Source organism: Mirounga leonina, unplaced genomic scaffold (assembly GCF_011800145.1).
Source record: "Mirounga leonina isolate KUSES-001 unplaced genomic scaffold, KU_Mleo_1.0 Mir_98, whole genome shotgun sequence".
NCBI classification, from domain to species: Eukaryota; Metazoa; Chordata; class Mammalia; order Carnivora; family Phocidae; genus Mirounga; species Mirounga leonina.
In genome coordinates this window covers 512,913-532,796 of record NW_023270921.1, presented here as the reverse complement: position 1 = coordinate 532,796, position 19,884 = coordinate 512,913, and the positions used below count along the sequence as shown (strand labels likewise).

The following is a 19,884-nucleotide window of genomic DNA, read 5'->3' as shown; positions in this document are numbered from 1 at the left end:
TTCATTTCATGGTCACCCTGGGCCACCTGCCCTGGGGCCACCATTTGCCTCTCCAGTAAAGCTATGATGCAGCCCTGAAGTTAATTTTTTTTCCCCTATAACAACAACAACAACAACAGAAAAAGTTTTCTCCCTACAGAGTAGGTTTTGACACGTCGGACCACGCAACAGAAGTCAGCAGGTACTTCCACGTGTTATCAGAATATACCCAGCTGGACTTCCCTGGGATCAGGGAGGCTGGGGCCAGGGGAAAGAGCTGCAAGAGAAGGGCTCTTGTGGGGGCCCCACAACACATTTACACTGCCTTTCCAAAGAAACCACTTAATTTAATATTACACAACTCAGTTAAAGAAAGGGGGAAAAATACAAGGGCAAGCAAATAAGGAATCTAAACAATAACCTAAACTATTTCAAATTAAATAAAAAATCCTAATTATTCTAAAATTATAGGTGAAGATCAGGACCTCAGACCTGTGGAGAGGAAAAGCATTATTACTGAATGCTGTGCTGACCTGATGATAGCCAAAAGTGAGTCTGGAGAATCTTTAGATTCTAAAACTGATAAAAGTTTAGACTTGGACTTTGTGACACTGGGAAAAAAAAAAAAACAAAAAACCCACAGGCAGTTACATGAATGAACACATGCTATGCTATTTGGGGGGGGGGGGAAGAGCATGCAATTACTTGAATAAACACATGCTACTGCCATTTTTTTTAACTTTCATGTACTTTTAATGTAGTTTTTATTAGAAATTATTATTCAATGATAGTGGAGAAATGGAGGAAATTTTATTATTTCCGGACCAGACAGGGCAGTTGTCCTACCAAAAAAGGGGAACAATTTTTTTGTTTTCCTTATTCTGCCTGCTTATGAGGTCCCGACTGCAGGAACTGGGATTGGGCTAGTGCTATAAATAATGACATCAGATGCTGCCTTCTCTGTCAGGCCTGAGCTGGACACCGTATGTGCAGGGAAGGGTTAATGTAGGCCTTGGTTGCTCAAACCCTGCACATTCCCAAGAAAGGCCTGTCCTCAAGACTGGCCCTGGGCCAGTTCCCAGGAAATGAGCTCTGAGCCCTTGGAATATTCTGCCTGATAAAAGTGTTTTTGTATGCCCTAAGCCTTAGGTCATGCAATACCAGTGTGCTCGGACAGTTTATACTAACAAGCGTGATGTATGGTGAACACATGTTTTTGCTCTGGGAAGCTGGGGTCTGAACAGCCGAGGTCAGTTGTAAAGGTGCAGCATGCCTTTGTGACCGATCCCTAATAAAAACCCTGGACACCAAGGCTCAGGTGGGCTTCCCTGATTGGCAACGCTTTGCCTGTGTTGTCACACATCATTGCTGGGAAAATTAAGTGTGTCCACATGACTCTACTGATAAGACACTTGCAAACTTGTGCCTGATTTCTCCTGGACTTTGCCCAATGAGCCTGTGCCCTTTGTTGATTTTATTCTGTACCCTTTTGCTATAATAAACTATAACTATAAACTATCACAGGACTTCAGAGTGTAACAGCTTTCTGAGTCCTGTGACTCCTAGCAAACCACTGAGCCTGAGAGTAGTCTTCAGGAACCCCTTCCAAGTGCATTATCAAGTTCAATCCTAAAAACCTTGCAAAATTACTACCATTTCAGAGATGATAAAGTCAAGATTTTTCAAAGAGGTTAAGCCATTTGGTTGTTTAAAAAGAAACCGAATCAATCTGTCCATTCTGTTATACTGCACTGTAACGTTATGGGTCACAAAGAATTTTTTAAAATAATCTTGTAACTCAACTAACAATGGACAAATTTCCTTTGGAAAATATAAAATGCAATTTCATAAACCCTGAAAAATACTTAGACTACAATTAATAAGTAAACACAATCCAAATTAAAGTTGGACTTATAAGAATTTTATGTATAAGAATTATGGATGTCTGGGGTGGTTCTAAAAGCCATAATCAGATGTTGTTTCACCTATAAGGTGTCCCTCGTCTGCTTACTCCTCCAGCCCACAAAAATTTTCCAGTGTAATTCAATTCTCAATACCTCCGGTCTTTTGAGCACTGCGTGTCTGTGCATGGTCTGTGCGTGTTGGGAGTTGGGGGGTAGGGTGGTTAGGGAGAAAGAAATAGGTATATTATTATTTTCTTCATGTCTGCAAATGTAGTTTAGGCTATCTTTGCATTGCAATTTCGATGTTTGCAGGTATGTGCATATCAATGCGTGTGTGTGCAGGCATGTGTCATGTATGAAAGACACACAACAGCATACACATTTCAAATATACTTTGTGTTTATGCTCAGCATTCAGCCACAGAAGTATCTGAGAGCACCAACTCCTACTTGATTTTATTTGAGAAGTGTACTGGCATTATGTATTATTGTGGGGACTAAAAAACCAGCAGGCATGGAATTTCTGTAATAATTATTAATATTTCTTGAAATATTCTTGTTTAGTATATTTTATAATCTATATTTGGAAAACACTGATAGAAAATCTAATTTAAAATGGTGATTTTTTTTCTCTATGGAATTAGCTACATACTAAATCTGTAATATAGGCTATTCATTTTAGTTTTGTGCCAAGGCACATTTTTAATAAAAATAAATAGCTAGTTTTATATTTTCCTAATTCAAATTTATATGCCTGTGTTAAGTAAAAAAGAAATTCTTAAACTTCTCTAGATCAGAGTCCTTATTTAGAAGTTGAAAAAGTCTTGGCAAGCACCTGCCTTTCTTGTCTATTTTTTTAATAGACTTGAATTTTTAGAGTAGTTTGGAGATCACAGCAAAACTGAGCAGAATGTACAGGGATTTTCCATCTACCCTCTATTCCACATGTGCAGAGCCTGCCCCGTGATCAACATCCCCCATCAGAGTGGTACTTTGTTATTAATGATGGACCCACAGAGACACATCATTATCACCAAGAGTCCATAGTTTACCCTAGGGTTCACTCTTGGTGTTATACATTCTATGAATTTGTAAAACTGTATGACACTTATGCACCATTATAGGACCATACTATATAGCATATAGAATAGAATAGTATATAGTACAGAACAGCTTCACTGTCCTGAAAATCCTCTGTTCCACCTCTTTGTTCCTTCCTCTCCTGTAACCCCTGGCAACAGCCGATCTTGTCACTGTCTCCGTACTTGTGCCTTTTCCAGAGTATCATATAGTTGGAATCATTCAGTCTGTAGCCTTTGAGACTGGACTCGTTCATGTAGTCATAGGAATTCATGGGGGCGCCTGGGTCGCTCAGTCGTTAAGCGTCTGCCTTCGGCTCAGGTCATGATCCCAGGGTCCTGGGATTGAGTCCCACATCGGGCTCCCTGCTCGGCAGGAAACCTGCTTCTCCCTCTCCCATTCTCCCTGCTTGTGTTCCTGCTCTCGCTGTGTCTCTCTCTGTCAAATAAATAAATAAAATCTTTAAAAAAAAAAAAAAAAAAAAGGAATTCTTTCCCCCATGTCTTTTCAAGGCTTGATAGCTCATTCCCTTTTAGTGCTTGAATAATATTCCATTGTCTGTATGTATCACAGGTGACTTACCCATTCACCAACTAAAAGACATCTTGGTTGCTTCCAGGTTTTGGCAGCTTTGAATAAAGTTGCTATAAACATCCATGTGCAGGTTTTGTGTAAACCTAAGTTTTCAACTCCTTTGGGTGGATACAGAGGAGTGTGACTGCTGTACAGTATGGCAAGAGTATGTTTAGTTTTTGTAAGAAACTGCCAAACTTTGTCTTCTGAGTGGCTGTACCAGTTTGCACTCCCACCTGCAAAGAAGCAGAGCTCCTGTTGCTCCACATATTCACCAACACCTGGTGTCCTCAATGTTCTGGATTTTGGCCACTCCAACAGGTACGTAGTGGTAAGCACCTGTATTTTCATTTAAAAGTGCATCTGAAATGTAACATTTCACAGAATGTACCCCCAAAAGACTAGAAACGTCACGCTTCTGTTTTTAAAAACCTTTTGTGAAACTACTGCCCTAAGTGGATTTTTCCCTGCCAATTACCTACAGCTGGCAAAGATTTTGTGTATGTTGGACACCGAGAATTGAGGACACTGGGAATTTTACATTAATGACATAGGAAGTCAACACAGAAAGCTCACATTAAATCAAACTGAGGGTGGGGGTAAGAGAAATGGGTGAAGGGGATCAAAAGGCACAAACTTCCAGTTACAATTAAGTCATGGGGATATAATGTACAACACGGTGATTATAGTTAATAATACCGTACTACGTATTTGAAAGTTGAGAAGAGAGTGGATCTTCAAAGTCCTCATCACAAGAAAAAAAATGTTTGTGACTATGTGTGGTGACAGATCTTAATTAGACTTATTGTGATCATTTCACGATATATACAAATATCAAATCATTATACTGTACATCTGAAACAAATGTTACATGTCAATTTCACCTCATTTAGAAAAGAAGATCAAACTAGTATGATTTCATTTTTTTTAAAGATTTGTTTATTTATTTGAGAAAGAGAGAGAGCACGTGCATACACACATACAAGTGGGGGGAGGGCCAGAGGGAGAGACTCTTCAAGCAGACACCCTGCTGAGCGCGGAGCCCCACGCAGGGCTCGATCAATCGACCCATGAGATCACGACCTGAGCCAAAACCAAGAGTCAGACTGTTAACCAACTAACCCCCAAACTAGTATGATTTTTAAAAAACTAAGTTTAAAATCTTTCTTGCTCCAAATTTTATCATCTGGGCATCAAGTGCAGCCAAGAATATGCAATTCTCATATTAATTGAAACTCACTTAAATCACCATTCTAAGCTGGTTTTCCCATAAGGATGGACTGCTCCAAAAAGAAACAGGAGAGAATTTGGCTCACAGTGAATTATTCAAACTTTTTCTTAGTTAACTAAGAATGAATCTGGCCATTCACTAGAGAAATCATATCAAATTCTGTGGTGATAATAAAGTAATGACTGCTTTGCAGCTAGAGGGCCTTTTTTTTTTTTTTTTTTTTTTTGCATATCGAGCTGTGGTGCATTTTAATAAGAAATGATGACTGCATCAGCTTTTACCCATAAAGCAGATCTTTACATTCTGCTCAGGTCTTCCACATTCCAGTAGCTAAGACTTTGTTCTTAAGATCACTGACACAGATACAGACAGACTGACAAACGTATCATCACAATCATGAATTCACTCACTTAAGATTTTGCACACTGATTTCAAAATGAAAAACCTAGAATTTACTAGATTTTCAGTATGTGTGGGGTTCCAGTGGTTTCCCTAAATCACAAAAGCTATGGAGTGTTCATATAGGTAGGAACAGGTCTGCTGTTAACATGAATCATTTTCAATATATACATGACACTGTGTCCACAGCACTGCGCCTGGAAGCACCAGTTTCATTCTCCATTCACGTGTTACCAAAAGTAGCATGTGGCTTCCTAAAGTGTAACGACTGACACTGCCTAAAAAAAAAAAAAAAAAGAGTTTGCTTCCTGACTCATGTTGAAAAAATTCTGAGAAATATTTTAAAACTCCTTCAGTTAATTTCTCAGTTGGTGACTAGCAGGAAAATACATAAAATAAATGCCCTCACTGATTTCTAGATGTAATTTATTAAAAAAGAAACATGTAGATAAATTCCATATTTCCCTCACACAAATTTTTCCAAAAGTATATACTCCATCAGATTGCTCACTAAGAAGCCCTACTGCAGTCAAAGTGACAGAATTTAAGAGGACATAATGAGTACTTCTGCTACACAAAATCATTATCTCTAACCCTTCCTTATGAGGCCGACTTCTAATCCTGTAGCAAAGTGGGCCCTGCTAACTTCAAGGCTTTGATGAAGAATGGTTGAAAGCTCTTATCATAAATGGATTCAACACAAATGATGACAAAGTGAGAGACCCAGAGAAATAAATCCTCATGTAGAAAAGTCAGTCGCATGAAATGTCAAATGCCTTTAACCAAAGCTTTCCTGGTCATAAAGCACGTTCTATAAAAATTACTGAAAGTGAATTCTTCAGGGCTCAATTGTGAATCGGCAATTTCTATTTCTACTATACTGCTGTTTACTCAAAAACTATTTTTAATGAGTAAGACTCAGAGTTTGCCAAAGTGTTTTCCACAAAACAACTTTCTCAAGATGTTCCAGATCTGTAATCAAGTAAGTCTGAGAAACCCTGAATACTTGATTCACCTCTTGGATACGCATAATGTACACTAGTATGTAAAAAGCTCCAAAACGCCAACCATTAGAAATGTTTAATATTTAACTAAGCATTTCCCAGACATATTTGGCCACATACCTAACACCTAATTAAATAGTTTGGGAAATGCTATCCCACAATGTAAAAAAAATATTACTCTCATTTAAGAAATAGTAGGAAATTCTTATCATATTCTAGGCACTCTGCTAGGAAACAGAATTCTAGTCTTTAAACAGAGTACTGATTTTTTTGTGACTTCTTTTTATTTGACTTACATTTTCTCTTTTACACAGCTCTGTCCTTAATAGCATTTTTGCTTGTTTTCCAATTTTGTCTGAACTTTATTCTTCATAGGTGTGAAAGCCTAACAAATATAGTTATATTAGTCTCTGGCTCCATTCTATAGAGTAAATATTCTATAAGTGATTCTTAGATAACAACCTATACATGTTTTTTGGACAAAACCATGATGAAAATCCAAATAACTACAACACTTCTGAGTTGGTTGAGAAATCCTAAGAACACTTTCAGGCCATCAGTATGATCTTTTCAATCTATATTTCAGAATGTTCAGAAAAAAACCATCTTGGGGAAAGTCAGTTAGCAGCTAGCTTTCTGCTCATTTCTGTACAGGGAAAATTGATCTGACTGCACAAAGGTATTCCCTTTTAAATTTAATGTTGTGCTTTGGCATCCTCCATTAATACCAACAAGGTATCAGCCATAAACTGGGATGTCACCAATACGCAAAAGAACTACACCCAAAACTTGTTGTCATTATTCTGTAATGGATTGGGAACAATCTATTTATATTCTTATTCCATCCTCCTCAGATTTCACTGTCTTCTCATTCTCAGTCTGTTCTACTCATGAGCTTACTCTATCCTCTTCTTGAGCATAAATACGTCATAAATGTTCACAGAAATGCCACTAGTGATTAAAGAAAAGATTAAATGAACTGGTATCTGTGATGATAAAAATCATAATCTCGATATCCAAACCTGTGTCATTATGTGACACAGAAACTACCAGTCAATAAACCTTGCACAGCTGTGGATGCTTAATGCACTAAATACAAACCGCCGTTGAATGGAGAGACCCAGGTCAATAAACGGACAGTGGAAGCCTCAGAAGTACATACGACTGGATGGGCAAGGTGGCTCTAGAAAGCCAAGGATGGGGGTTTCAATTTGATAGGGAAGAAACCGTGGTCGCATTTGAAGGCTTCTGAGCAGAAAAATGCTATGGTGAAATTCATAATTAAAAGAGTTCAGGTATCGGGGTGCCTGGGTGGCTCAGTCGTTAAGCATCTGCTTTAGTTCAGCTCAGGTCGTGATTCCAGGTTCCTGGGATCAAGCCCCGCGTCGAGCTCCCTGCTCAGAAGCCTGCTTCTCCCTCTCCCACTCCCCCTGCTTGTGTTCCTCTCTTGCTGTGTCTCTCTGTCAAATAAATAAATAAAATCTTAAAAAAAAAAAAGAGTTCGGGTATCAATGAACTGGATGGGTGAGGAGCTGTTAGGCAAGAATTTTAAAACACTGGGTTAAAGTGACTGACCTAAGTCAAGGTGATCAGGACCTGGGCCAAATGTTGACACTGTGAGGGATGAAGATGCCCACAATGATTTCAAAGAAAGAGCCACTGAAGCCCCGAAAGAAATGAAGAAGGTGGGATACACGAAACCTGAGACAGATTCCTCCTGAGTGGCTCAGATGATGTGACACCAGGGAAAGGCTGGGAAGGGAAGCTTCGTTTAACGAGGAAGTGATGGGTTGTTCAGATATGCTGGGTTGAAGTGTCCAGCATTTAAGTGAGGCACCTGGACAGAAAACCTAAATTATGTCCCAATGAAATAGGAGTGACAAGCCTTATTAATAAAAGCATATTTCTTATTAGTCTTCCCTGGGGGTACATGGAAAATGGAATTTCAAAAATGTAGCGAGTGAAAAGAGAAAGATGACATGCCAGTAACTTAACCATTCCATACTGAGTCAGTGGCATCTGTCTTAAAGCAAGATTTATCTACTATAGCACAATCTATCCAAAAGCAAATCTGTACAGAGAATTACAAAATATTTTTAGGGCTGATAAATGCTCTCTTGCATGTATTTTTCAAACTGCTGCCGAGAGAAATGATGGGGAATTTAAATGGGTCGGCCCAATATTTGTGTAAGGATTCCACAGCCAACGTACATAATTTTCTCACTATTAATGCTCAGCCCTGGGCTCAGGCATTTCCCTTGCCAGCCAGCAGAATTTTCAGTACGGCCCCTGGCGGGCATCCTACCAAGCAATCCCTCCCCAACCTCAAACATTCCCAGCCATCCTAGTCATGCCAGTTCAACCAATGTCCCTTAAGCCTTACATAAACATCGACTCACACTGCAACATATCCCTACTCTGCTTAATAACTGTAAGCTATTTAAATCACCCAAGCCTCAGTTTCTTTAACTATAAAATGTAAAATAGTTAACAAAATACCTACTTGTCTTTGCCACATAGGATGTGAGGCAGGCAAAAGGCATGCAGAGACCATGCCCAATAATTACAAGTAAGAGTATTATCTTAATCCATGAAATAAATGGACTTTAAATATTTTACTATATAAGTCTCAATAAAGTTATAGTTATGTTAAATTGGTGGTTATTTTAGGTCAGTGGTTTTTAAATTCATTTAACAATGAAATCTTCTTCAAAAAAATTTGTACAGAAAAGAGCCAGAGCAGCTATAATTTACAAAGGGATACGAAAGCTCAGATCTCACTCACTCATTCAGCTTCCTTCAAACTCCCTTCCACCAGGCACCCCAGCTTCCAACGTAGGTTCCCAAGGCTCCAAGGAAAAGACTTTTTTTAAAAAAAAATCATTATTTTGGATAATAATTGATACAGTATAAAATTGAGAAGCAAGTCCCCATTGCCAAGAGGAACATGCTAATTTCTGATTTTAAAAAATGATCATTCTTTTCATTATGACATCTTAAGAAGCACTTGATGGTTTCAAAATTGCATATTTCAAGATTTCTAGAATGAGTATGTAATTCTTTCACAATGAAAACTGATTAATCTTTTTGAGATGCTCTTTTTCTACTTCACCACTCTCTCAATGCCCCCATTCCTGCACCCACATACACTTCTCCTTTCAAAGAAAGTCAAAACAAATGCACTTTAGTAATCAAGTAGATTGCCTCTCTCCATGGCATCCCATGAGCAAGGAATTAAACACTGGGAGCCCAGGTGGATTAGGGCCCTCAGAAAATTTGTTCACCAGAGTGCTACTGATTTTTTAAACTGAATTAAATACTTTTAGAGTCCAAACTCTCTAGGGTGTCACAGTCCCCATTAACTCCCTCATAATGTTGAGCAACTGCATTATCTTTCTGTCTTCTAAAAGCATTTGAGCACACCACAGGGCTTATAACTTGGCTGGGCAACTTCTGGATTCTGAAGAAATTCTATTGCAAGTGACATTACCAGATTTGGGGCTTTTTGAAGTATTTGACTATCTCTATACCTGACCATTTAGTTAGGAAATTGCTTCTCACCTGCCAGAAGACCTTTTAGCATTCGTTTAATAATTGAATCAACACCTACTTATCCAAAAAACACATTGTACTAGGCAGGGAGCTAGGGGCTAGGGAAACTGCAATGAACAGGACAGACCCTGCCTCCAAGAAGCTCAAGGTCAGAGAGATGATCAAGTAAACAGGTGCTAACAATACAATGTGACAACATGGTTTTAGAAATACCTAAAAGGATAATACAGGGAAGGGGATGCCAAGAAAGGCTCCTCCAAGGGGAATTGGCCTTAGCAAAGATCCAACAATGAAGGCTTCCCAGGGTTGAAATGGGGGAGGGTGGGGAGGACAGGGTGTAGATGGGTGTTCTGCAGCATGTGCAAAGGCCGAGGAAAAAGAAGAGATAGCATGTGACTTGAGGGACTGTGGACGCTATTGTTAGTGTTACATGTGATGCTCCAGAACAGTTATGTGAACAGAATATCCTGGGGGGGGGGGCGGGGCACATACTTCAAAAGATGCCACTCTACCCGTGACCACGTGAAAAAGTGTCTATTCCTACAATAAAAGGCGTACACCTATAGGGAATTCTGAACATTCTGCCAGATATTAAGTTTCTAATGTATTAATAATTTCTAATATAAAAGTTAGATTTCTTATCATGCAGTCACACTCCTTGATTGGAAAACTCTCAATTTAATAAACATTTCTTTATTCTCATATCCTTCCTAAAGGGAAGACATTGTTATATTCTTGGGTGAAAAAACACTGAGGTCTCAAAAGAGTATAATACAATCCCTGGATGCATATATTTTATATGCATATAGACACATAAAAATTCTGAAAGAATAAATTCTAACACATTAATAGAAATGAAAAAATCATGTGTTCTTATTTTTTTGGCTTATCTCTTTAACAAAAAATTTTTTTACAATAAACACTTTTTATTTGTGTATTTTTAAAACCTCTGTTATATCCTCACAATACACTTTCCTTACTGGAAGCTCACAATCAGGGAATCCAGCAGGGGTCTATGGCCAGGCCCAACGGGCTCACCTCGCTCAGTCCTTGTCTTTGCGGACCACTGGCACCAGAGACTCAACCTGCTCTCCCAGCCCTAGTCACTGTCACTACTCACTTCCTCCCTTCTGTTTCTTCCACCACTAACTGCAAGACTGACTGCAAATGAGATGAAGAACCAGAATCCCAAACCTTTGTGGTCTTAGGGATTTTACTATCAATCAATAAGGGAGAAAGGAGGCAGAAGATCACAAGCATGACAAGTACAGGGAAGGAATGACTTTTGCATAAACTTCCAAATTGTCTACAGTCGAGGCCAGACATCAGCACACCCCTGAAATTGGAAACAGCACTGGGTTGGTGCCCATGGCAGGCCCTGAACCACTGATGGTTTTGAAGTTATTCCAAGAAGTCCAGGAATCAGGGCGCCTGGGTGGCTCAGTTGGTTATGCGACTGCCGGCAGCTCAGATCATGATCCTGACAACCCAGGATCGAGTCCCGCATTGGGCTCCCTGCTCAGCAGGGAGTCTGCTTCACCCTCTGACCCTTCCCCCTCTCATGTGCTCTCTCTCTCTCTCTCTCTCATTCTCGCTCTCTCAAATAAATAAAAAAATAAAATCTTAAAAAAAAAAAAAAAAAGAAGTCCAGGAATCAGAGGTGTGTTACAAAGACCATTGCTAGAATAAATTAATCTAGCTGTATATATACCACAAATTTTTAAGCACTGCAGATGGATTAATAATCAGATTCATAACATTTAACACCTCTTTCTCATTATTTCTCAGTCGAAAGACACTAAAACTATCACTCTCCTATCAGTATCTGCATGATGCTTTAATGTTCAAGTGTCTCCATGTTCAAAGAGGCTGAGAACACTAGTGTAGAGGAATGAGCACAGGTCTCGAGAGGGTGACAGGACAGGGTGTACATGGTAGCTTCTTCAATGAACTGAGTAAATTTCAGCATCGTTCTTAAGCTCTCTGAGCTCAGTTTGTACGTCCAAAAGTGAGGATATAATGACTACATGAAACTTCTCTTTAGGGAAAACTAACTGAACTCAGTCTCCCAGCTGACCATCCGCTCCCCCCTTATTCCTCACCTAAGGTCCACCAAGACAGCAGAACAGCAAATGTTAACAAGCCCTTCAACCTCCAAATGAAAGGTCAATTTACCAGGCCACTGGCCAGCCCTGACACAATCGCCTCTTGGCATTTCCTCTTACGCACAGAAACATAAAAAAATGTATGTGTAAAAAAAATTCACCAAGTTATTTCTTTTTTTGAATAGTAACACGTAAGGTCAACCTTTGCCTTTAGAACAAAGTGTAACTTGTTCTGAGAGAGTGTGAGAAAGAAAAAATGGTTTACTAAGTTTTATCTACAACCTGAATTGAAAATTATCCTTAAATATGTTCTCAGTGGTTTATATGAAACGATAGTTAAATATAATTCAAGATAATCCCGTACTATCTCTCTTTAAGATTCCCACCTCCTTTAATGGTGAAGTAAGTCTAGTTTACCGGAAATGACACTATTAATGGACTATTATAAGTTAATAAGCACTTTCAATAAAAACAGCAGGATTTTTTAAAATTTTAAATGCCCAATTTTAAATGCCACAATGAGAAATATATAATAAATATCAGATTCTAATATAGTTAATGAAAACAATGCATTTTTATCTTCAGGAAAAAAAGTCTTCTCTGCCATTAGCTATAAATGCATAAAGGGATTATCATTAAAGGGATTATTATCATTATTATACTAAAACAACCTATATATCATTTTGTAGAACAAGCTTTTAGGGAGACAAAGCAATCACAGAACAGTCCGTTAAAGTCTTCTTTAGTAGATATACAAGTCCCAGGTATTTAAATCAGAGACAAAAGAAAATACTATCCCTTAATAGGATTACATAGAAAATGAAACATCTCTTACTTTAAGAGCAACCACGGTGCTTGTTCCTACAGTGAAAACCGATGTTATCTGAATCAGTTAATTATTCATCCCAACCCCCCGGCCTTACTCCTGAGGCATTCATACCTTCTCCACCTCTTGCTGTGTTAACACCAGTTCAATAATTTGCTGATAAAGAATCTTACTGCCGCATCTAACAGATCTTAGAGATTAAGTGTGTGGCTCACTCCCTCATTGTACAGATAAGTAAACTGAGCCCAAAAGAACTCAAGTATCTTATTGAAAATAAGCTAGTTAGTTGAAAAACCTACCCAGAGCGTTCTCCAGGCCACACCTCTCACTGGGTAAACCACAGTAACTGTTAAGCCGACTACTCAAGCAGCTACCACAGTAACTGTTAAGCCGACTACTCAAGCAGCTATCTACCTGATTGCATGGAGAATGTTTTCAATGGGCCGCATGGCATATTTTAACTGTTAAAATAATCCAAAAGGATATTAGTCATACACCAACCTCCTTTGGATAGTAAGTGTAGGAGCATTAATTTAGCTGAATCTCCTCTAAGTTACTCTTTTTATTCATAACTACAAGGATGATAGTACCACAGTAAATTACGAAGTACTGTAATTTTATTCTTTCCCAATAAGTATATGTTATATGTGCTATGTTCTCAACTAGTAAATCAAATCAATATACCAATCCTGAGGCTTAGGCTGTACATATGGGAAATGTGAGAACTGTTTTAATTAAAGCTTTTTTGAGATATAGATTGCAGCACAGATCCCAAGCATTTTAAAGATTCACATTAATTCCAATCTCTTAAAAAATGTATTTACAGAGGAAAGCTTCTTTTGCAATTTATATGTTCATAAATGTTTCCATTAAGCTAAGCGATATTTTGGAATGTGGTCAAATGATATTAAATGTCAAGTCCTAACAGCAAGGATAAATCTCTAACAGTTCTCGTATGCGGCCACCGCTCTTTTAAACCAGTGTCCCCAAAGGGCTAAAAGGGAGAAAATCCTAACTTAACAAGTGAAGACGGCAAGGCATATTTTAAAAGCTACCTTTCATTTTCTCTCTACTTCCTAAATACAAAATTGGATTTGGACTTCTTTCACACTGTTAACAATTTGGTATTAATATATGCATCTGTCATACCTCCCCCTCAAGAGAGAAGTTACACACTCCAGCTCCATATAACTTCCAAATCCTTTCCAAAACTAAATGCGAAAACCAAAATACCGCTCCTTAAAAAAAAAAAAAAAAGGTATGGAGAATTGGCAGCCTGCATATTTATATCAACCTTCAGAAAACATGGAAACACGCAGCCCCAACTCACCAGGAAAATTATTACTTGTGTTCAAACTAGTTTGTGACATCTTCTATCTTTTATGCATTTCACTTCATACCCAGTTCTGCACCCGCTTGAATCTATCAACCCCCAAACGTCTCAAGAGCAAGCTACCACAGTGTAACAGCTTTAACAGGAACCGTGCAAGAGTTCTGCTCATGGCCTGTGGCGTGATCTCAGAAACACTTGAAGCAAACATATTTATGTCCCCTCTTATTTAAAACGGGGGGACCTCGAGCCTGGGATGTGGCGAAAGCACAGCAACAAGAGAAAAAAAAATACCCAAACACGGAACATGCTAAGAACAAAGGAAACACAAGCCTGTGAACAGGAAATGAAGCAACTCTATACACACAAATACCTTTTGGGGCCGCCAACGTAGGTGAAAGTAAAGGTGGAATCTGAGTATCTGAAATCTGAAACGGAAAAGTCCTGTTAAAAGCTACCCCTCGAGTGGGTTTTTCACCTTGGTCATGACTTGGGCCCCCTACTTAGTGGAACCAAGGGAAGGCCTGGCGGGCTGGAGAACCGCGAGGTCCCCTCTCCGCGCCACGCAGGAGGGGATGCTGCGCACCCCGGGCCGGGTGCCGCGGGAGGCCGCCCCCCGCAACAAGTGCCGGGTGCCATGGCAACGGCGGGAATTTCCCGGTCGGGGTGGCCGGAAGCGGCCCCCGCCGAGCTCGCGGCTGAGAAAGCAAAATCCGATCCTTCTCCCCGGGGAGCAAAATGGACGAAAGGCGACCCCCAGGCATGGGAGCAGGGCGCCTCGGGAACCCCGGGAATCCCTGGTCTTTCCGGGGCAACGCACTGCCAGTCGGAGGGGACTAACGCGAGCTGAAGGCGCGGAGATCCGGCCAGCGCTGCCCCCCGCCCCGGCCCCCGGGGGCATCGGCGCCGGGCGCAGCCGGCCGGCGCAGCGTAGCGCAGCGCAGCGGGCTCCATTGCCGGCCGCCGCCGCTCAGCCCATTGCGCAAACCCGCAGGTCCTCCCCGCCCGGCTCGGCCGCAGCTGCTGAAAGCCCGGAGGCGGGCTGGGACGCTCGGGGCATCCACAGGGGGATAAAAAGAGCACGCACGGCACCTCCGCCTAGACCCCTGCTCGGGCCACCGTGGTTCGGCCCCCAGAGCTGGTGGCCGCCCCAGACTGGTGGGGGGGAGGGGAGTAGGGGAGAGGCTGGCGCCCCCTCCCCCTTTGGGCTCCCGCTCCCGCTGCAGCAGCTGCTGCCAAATGAACCCCGGAATGGGGACGTGCAACCCACCCCCAGCCCGAGCCACACACGTCGCGGTCAGAGACCTGGGAAGGGGGGCGGCGGGCGGTCAGGGGAAGCTGGCGCTGGGTGCGAGGCTCCGGAAAGGCGAGAACTCACCTGCAAACAGGCAGTCCTTCTCGGCTCTGGACTTCTGGATCACGACGTCGATATCCTTCTGAATTCGCTCTTGCCTTGAACACATCCCCATTAAATAAATCCCTGGAAAAGAAGCAGCCGCTATTTCCACCCCACCCCACCCCCCTCGCACGCTTCCAGCTTTCGTAAATATTCAGTTAAAAATGAAACCTCTGGCCGAGGCAGGGGCTGAAGGCGAAGTGGTTTCGGAAGTGATCCTGGGTGAAAGAGGAGGAGGTGGTGGAGGAGGAGGCGGGGGGGAGGTCGGCTTTGCATTCCCAGATGTGACCGCCCAGCTGCTGCTCGCCACTGCTGGATTCCAGTTTCCTCCCCTCCTGACAATGGATGGTGATGACACCGAGTCTCACTTTCTCCCTCCCCCGCCCGGACCAACGGCCGTGGGGGGCCAAGGGTGCTGGAGACGGCCGGAGAGCGATCACCGGCGGGCGCCGGCGAGGGGCGAGCCCCGCTCCGCCTCACGCGCGCACACCCCTCGCGGCCCGCACGCCGGCCTTCCACACCCGCGCACACTCGCGCCCGCGGGCGGCGGCGGCCGTGCGGAGGCTGCTGCAGCGCCGCCCGCTGCAGACCCTCCCGCGCCCAGTCACCGGGTCCCGGCCGCCGGGGTGTGAATAGTATCCGCCATCCCGGGCGCAGGCTGGGCGTCCCCGCCCCGGCCGCCGCTCGCGCCAGGGGCTGAGTGGGAATGTAGGTAGTGAAGACTCCCCGGGGCTCCCAGCCTGCCCCCCCCTTCCACCACTTTTATGAATTCGACTCCACTTTCGGAAGGGATTATGAGTCATATGGAAAACCCAAACCAGAGTGGCTGGGAGCGGGGGAAGGGAAAAGAAAAATCTTTAAAAATTGAAAATAAATAAAACGAATAAATCTTTCCTTGTTGCCACATCAGGCAAGGTGGAAAAAGCCTTGAAATGACTCCAGACAGACATCCTCCCGTGCCCTCAACTGCCACAGTCTTTTTCTCCCAGGTGGAAGTAGTTTAGTCCCTTCGGGACACCTGGTAGGAAATGCAGCCCCTTTCCAGGGACCTCCTCTTACTTCCAAAGACTCACCAGTTCTTCCCTCCTAGGTATTTCCGTCCATAAAAAATTGGCAGAATCAAGGAGCCCGTGCCAGGGTCTCCCTAGAAGATGGAGATCTGCTTGGCTTGTTTTAAAAAGCCGCTCCTTTGCCAGTCAGTCAAGGGGAAGCTCCGACGATCCTGCTGTCTAGAAGTGAGGTAGCGCTCTGATCCTCACTTCCTGTTCTGCCTAAGGACACCTCAGGGCTGAGGTACCCGTCCTGCCTCTATATTGCCATATGCCCGAGGACAGGCCTCCAATGGCACTTCTCTTGTTGTTTTTTCCTCCACTGAGGAGGCTTCCCTGAGCAGACCATGGCTCATCTGGTTCTGCGTTCCCAGTGCCTGGTGCAGTGCCTGAAAAATAGCAGGCAGGTCTGAATGTTGGCTGAATGCACGAATGGTGGTGCCTTGCAGCTTCATTTCTGTATGCCTACCACAGTCTCAGTCAACTTCCTTATCAGCAGAAGTACCCAAGAGTTGTCAAACTGGCTCAGACCCTGAATCGGTCCAGTCTGGATTCTGATATGGGCAACATGATGTGTAGGAGAATTAGAAATGATTGTCATCCCTGACAGAGTCATAAGATTCCATAGAGATAAATGCAATGAGAAATCATATGTTCCAACCCCTTTATCTTGCAGGAAAGAAAACATGAAATGATTTGTCGTACAGCCTTGAACACAGCACATTCGTTGTGAATTGTAAGAGGAAACACTCCGCCTTAAGACCACTGCCGTCTCTGATGTCAAAGTTACAATACAGTACATTTTCTGCTCAGACCTCTTCTGAAACATCTTTAGGGGTAGGGCCAAGGTGTGCAGCCCGTTGGCAACCAAAAGCACGTCCTTCTGTTCCACCGAGCACAGAGTATCATGTGTATGTCCCTCCATCCTTCTGTGCTCCAATTTCTCTAAAATGCTTAAAATCTAACAGCTCCGGGCGCCTGGGTGGCTCAGTCGTTAAGCGTCTGCCTTCGGCTCAGGTCATGATCTCAGGGTCCTGGGATCGAGCCCCACATCGGGCTCCCTGCTCTGCGGGAGGCCTGCTTCTCCCTCTCCCACTCCCCCTGCTTGTGTTCCTGCTCTAGCTATGTCTCTCTCTGTCAAAAAAAATAAATAAAATCTTTAAAAAAAAAAAAATCTAACAGCTCCCCCAAACTTATTTGATGGTTGTCTCTCTATCCAGGAACCTCGCATTCTCAAAGTAGAACCCGTACTACAAATAAATTTCAAATAGTTTTAAACCTACCTGATGTTTTTCGTCTGGAACACCTCTTGGTTTACTACTCCCTTCATAAAATAGGCTTTCTTGTGATTTGTCCTATATTTGATTTTTTTCTTTCAAGCTTCACAGGCTGCCCTGTTTTTGTTAAACAAAATTGACCTCACTCCGTTCATGCCCTTAAGGTGTGATATATTTAAATATTTTTAAATGTTAAGGGATAAGATTTTAAAAAAAGAAAAAAAAACCTTTCTCTCTAGTATGCATTTTTGCAAGATAAGTTTCTCTAATAGAAACTATACCAAGGCATCAGTGTTCCATGCTAGATCCTTATGGCATGATGCTTTCAAAGTCAGCCCACAGCCAGTATCCCATTTACCTTACCTCTTATTTAAACATTTACATTATTTTGCGGTGATTAAAAACTATATGCACTTTTGTGGGCGCCTGGGTGGCTCAGTTGGTTAAGCGACTGCCTTCAGCTCAGGTCATGATCCCAGGGTCCTGGGATCAAGTGCCGCATCGGGCTACCTGCTCTGCAGGGAGCCTGCTTCTCCCTCTCCCACTCCCCCTGCTTGTGTTCCCTCTCTCGCTGTGTCTCTCTCTGTCAAATAAATAAATAAAATCTTTAAAAAAAAAAAAAAACTATATGCACTTTTGAAATGAGGAAGTCTTATCCGTGCCTTAACCACTCCTGTGCACACACACACTCACATGCATTCAGGAACACAGCACATAGTAGGCCTTTTATCAGTTTGTTAACGAAACAAAAATCATTCATGATGAGGGACAACTCTGGCAGTATGCTATAGGAAATTCAAGATAGTAAGTAATCGATACATTGGATGATTGGGTCTAGTCAAAAAAAAGTCCCACCAGTTTAGAAAAAATGATCCCGAGCCAACAAATAAAATTTATTAGAGGAAAAATGTAAATTCTTCACCTCTGCTGAAAGCCCCAGCTGTAGAAGTATAAGGCAATGGAAATGTGGCAATAAGTTCAGTGGGTATGCTGTAGTTATTAATAACTCACACGTGTCCAGAGCTTATTAGAACAGCCTGGTATTGCTCTAAATGCTTTACATATATTAACTCATTTCATATTCATAATAATCCTCTACAGTAGCTGTTACTATAATTCTTCACATTTTACAAAAGAAGAAACTGAGGCACAAGGGGAATAATTAACTTACCTAAGGTGGGACATAGACTGCAATGAACTTTGTCCTGTCTCCAAAACTTTCAGCAGTTGAACTGAACTTTGTGGAAAATAAATGTTCAGAAGTCTCACTTCAGAGCAAACTGGCCTCACCAATGGCAGCAGGCCAGGAGTTAAGCCAACAAGAAGCCCTATAATGGATTCTGAAGCAGGCCTGGAGCCTATGGGCTCTCAAAATAGCCTCTCCTGGTGGCAGCGATCTTTCCCTTTCTTGCATTGAACTTCCTTTCCCAAATGAATCTCAATCCTCTGTAAAGTCTTAAGAAAGGGAAAAGCCTGACCTCTCTTATTTCTTGGGAATTAAAAGGACAGGAGGCAGGATTTGCAAAGAAAACACCCCCCTCTCCCAAATGCATGATGCTGTCCTCGGTAGCAAATCCCCGTGGGAATGCCCAGCAGCCTTGGTCAGCTGTGGAAACAGCACTGTGACAATTTGCTCTTGAGGTAGAATCAGAGTGAAAGAGGGAGAGGGTGAGCATGAGGGATTACTATGGGAAGAGATCACCAAGAGACTTTCAGCTAGGGTGAGGATGTGGGATTTTATCTGGGAGAAAAGGGAAGCCACTCAAAGGAGGGTGATCTCAAAACTCTTTTCAACAATTAGATTTATAAGAACTTTTTGCAGTGGCTCTGTAATGGAAAGAAATCCATAAAGTTCAAAATGCCTCATAGGCCCAACTGGCCCCCCCTAAAAAAAAGTGGATTTGGACAATTCTTTCTCCTGGTAGTATTGTTTTGGGAGAAACTAATCCTGTTATCCTGACTTCATTCAGTAGGTCTAGCCATCAAAGTATGAGCAAAGCAAAGTCACCCTTGAATAAACTTGACAAAATGGAAGACAATTTTAGGTGGTTTGGTGTGAAATTCGTCCCAATTTTGTCCTTAGTATATCCCCTAACTAAAGTCAAATTGAGCAGCACATCGGTCATACTGAGGTTTTATGCCCTTTCTAGCAACCTTAAGACACTTAAAATACCAAAGCT

At 42.2% G+C, this 19,884-nt stretch overlaps 1 protein-coding gene across 1 annotated transcript in view; it reads right to left on the bottom strand.

Annotated features, from left to right (window-relative positions):
• The window catches only part of LOC118006639 (protein mono-ADP-ribosyltransferase PARP8-like), a 171,639-nt gene extending 156,194 nt beyond the window's left edge, over positions 1 to 15,445 (bottom strand). Inside the window, exons 1-3 of the mRNA XM_034999359.1 lie at positions 15,435 to 15,445; positions 15,361 to 15,394; positions 14,356 to 14,410 (exon numbers count right to left, since the gene is read on the bottom strand). Of these exons, the coding sequence (XP_034855250.1) occupies positions 14,356 to 14,410; positions 15,361 to 15,394; positions 15,435 to 15,445 (100 nt within the window). The remainder of the gene's footprint in view (positions 1 to 14,355; positions 14,411 to 15,360; positions 15,395 to 15,434) is intronic.
• Between the last annotated feature and the right edge of the window lie 4,439 nt (positions 15,446 to 19,884).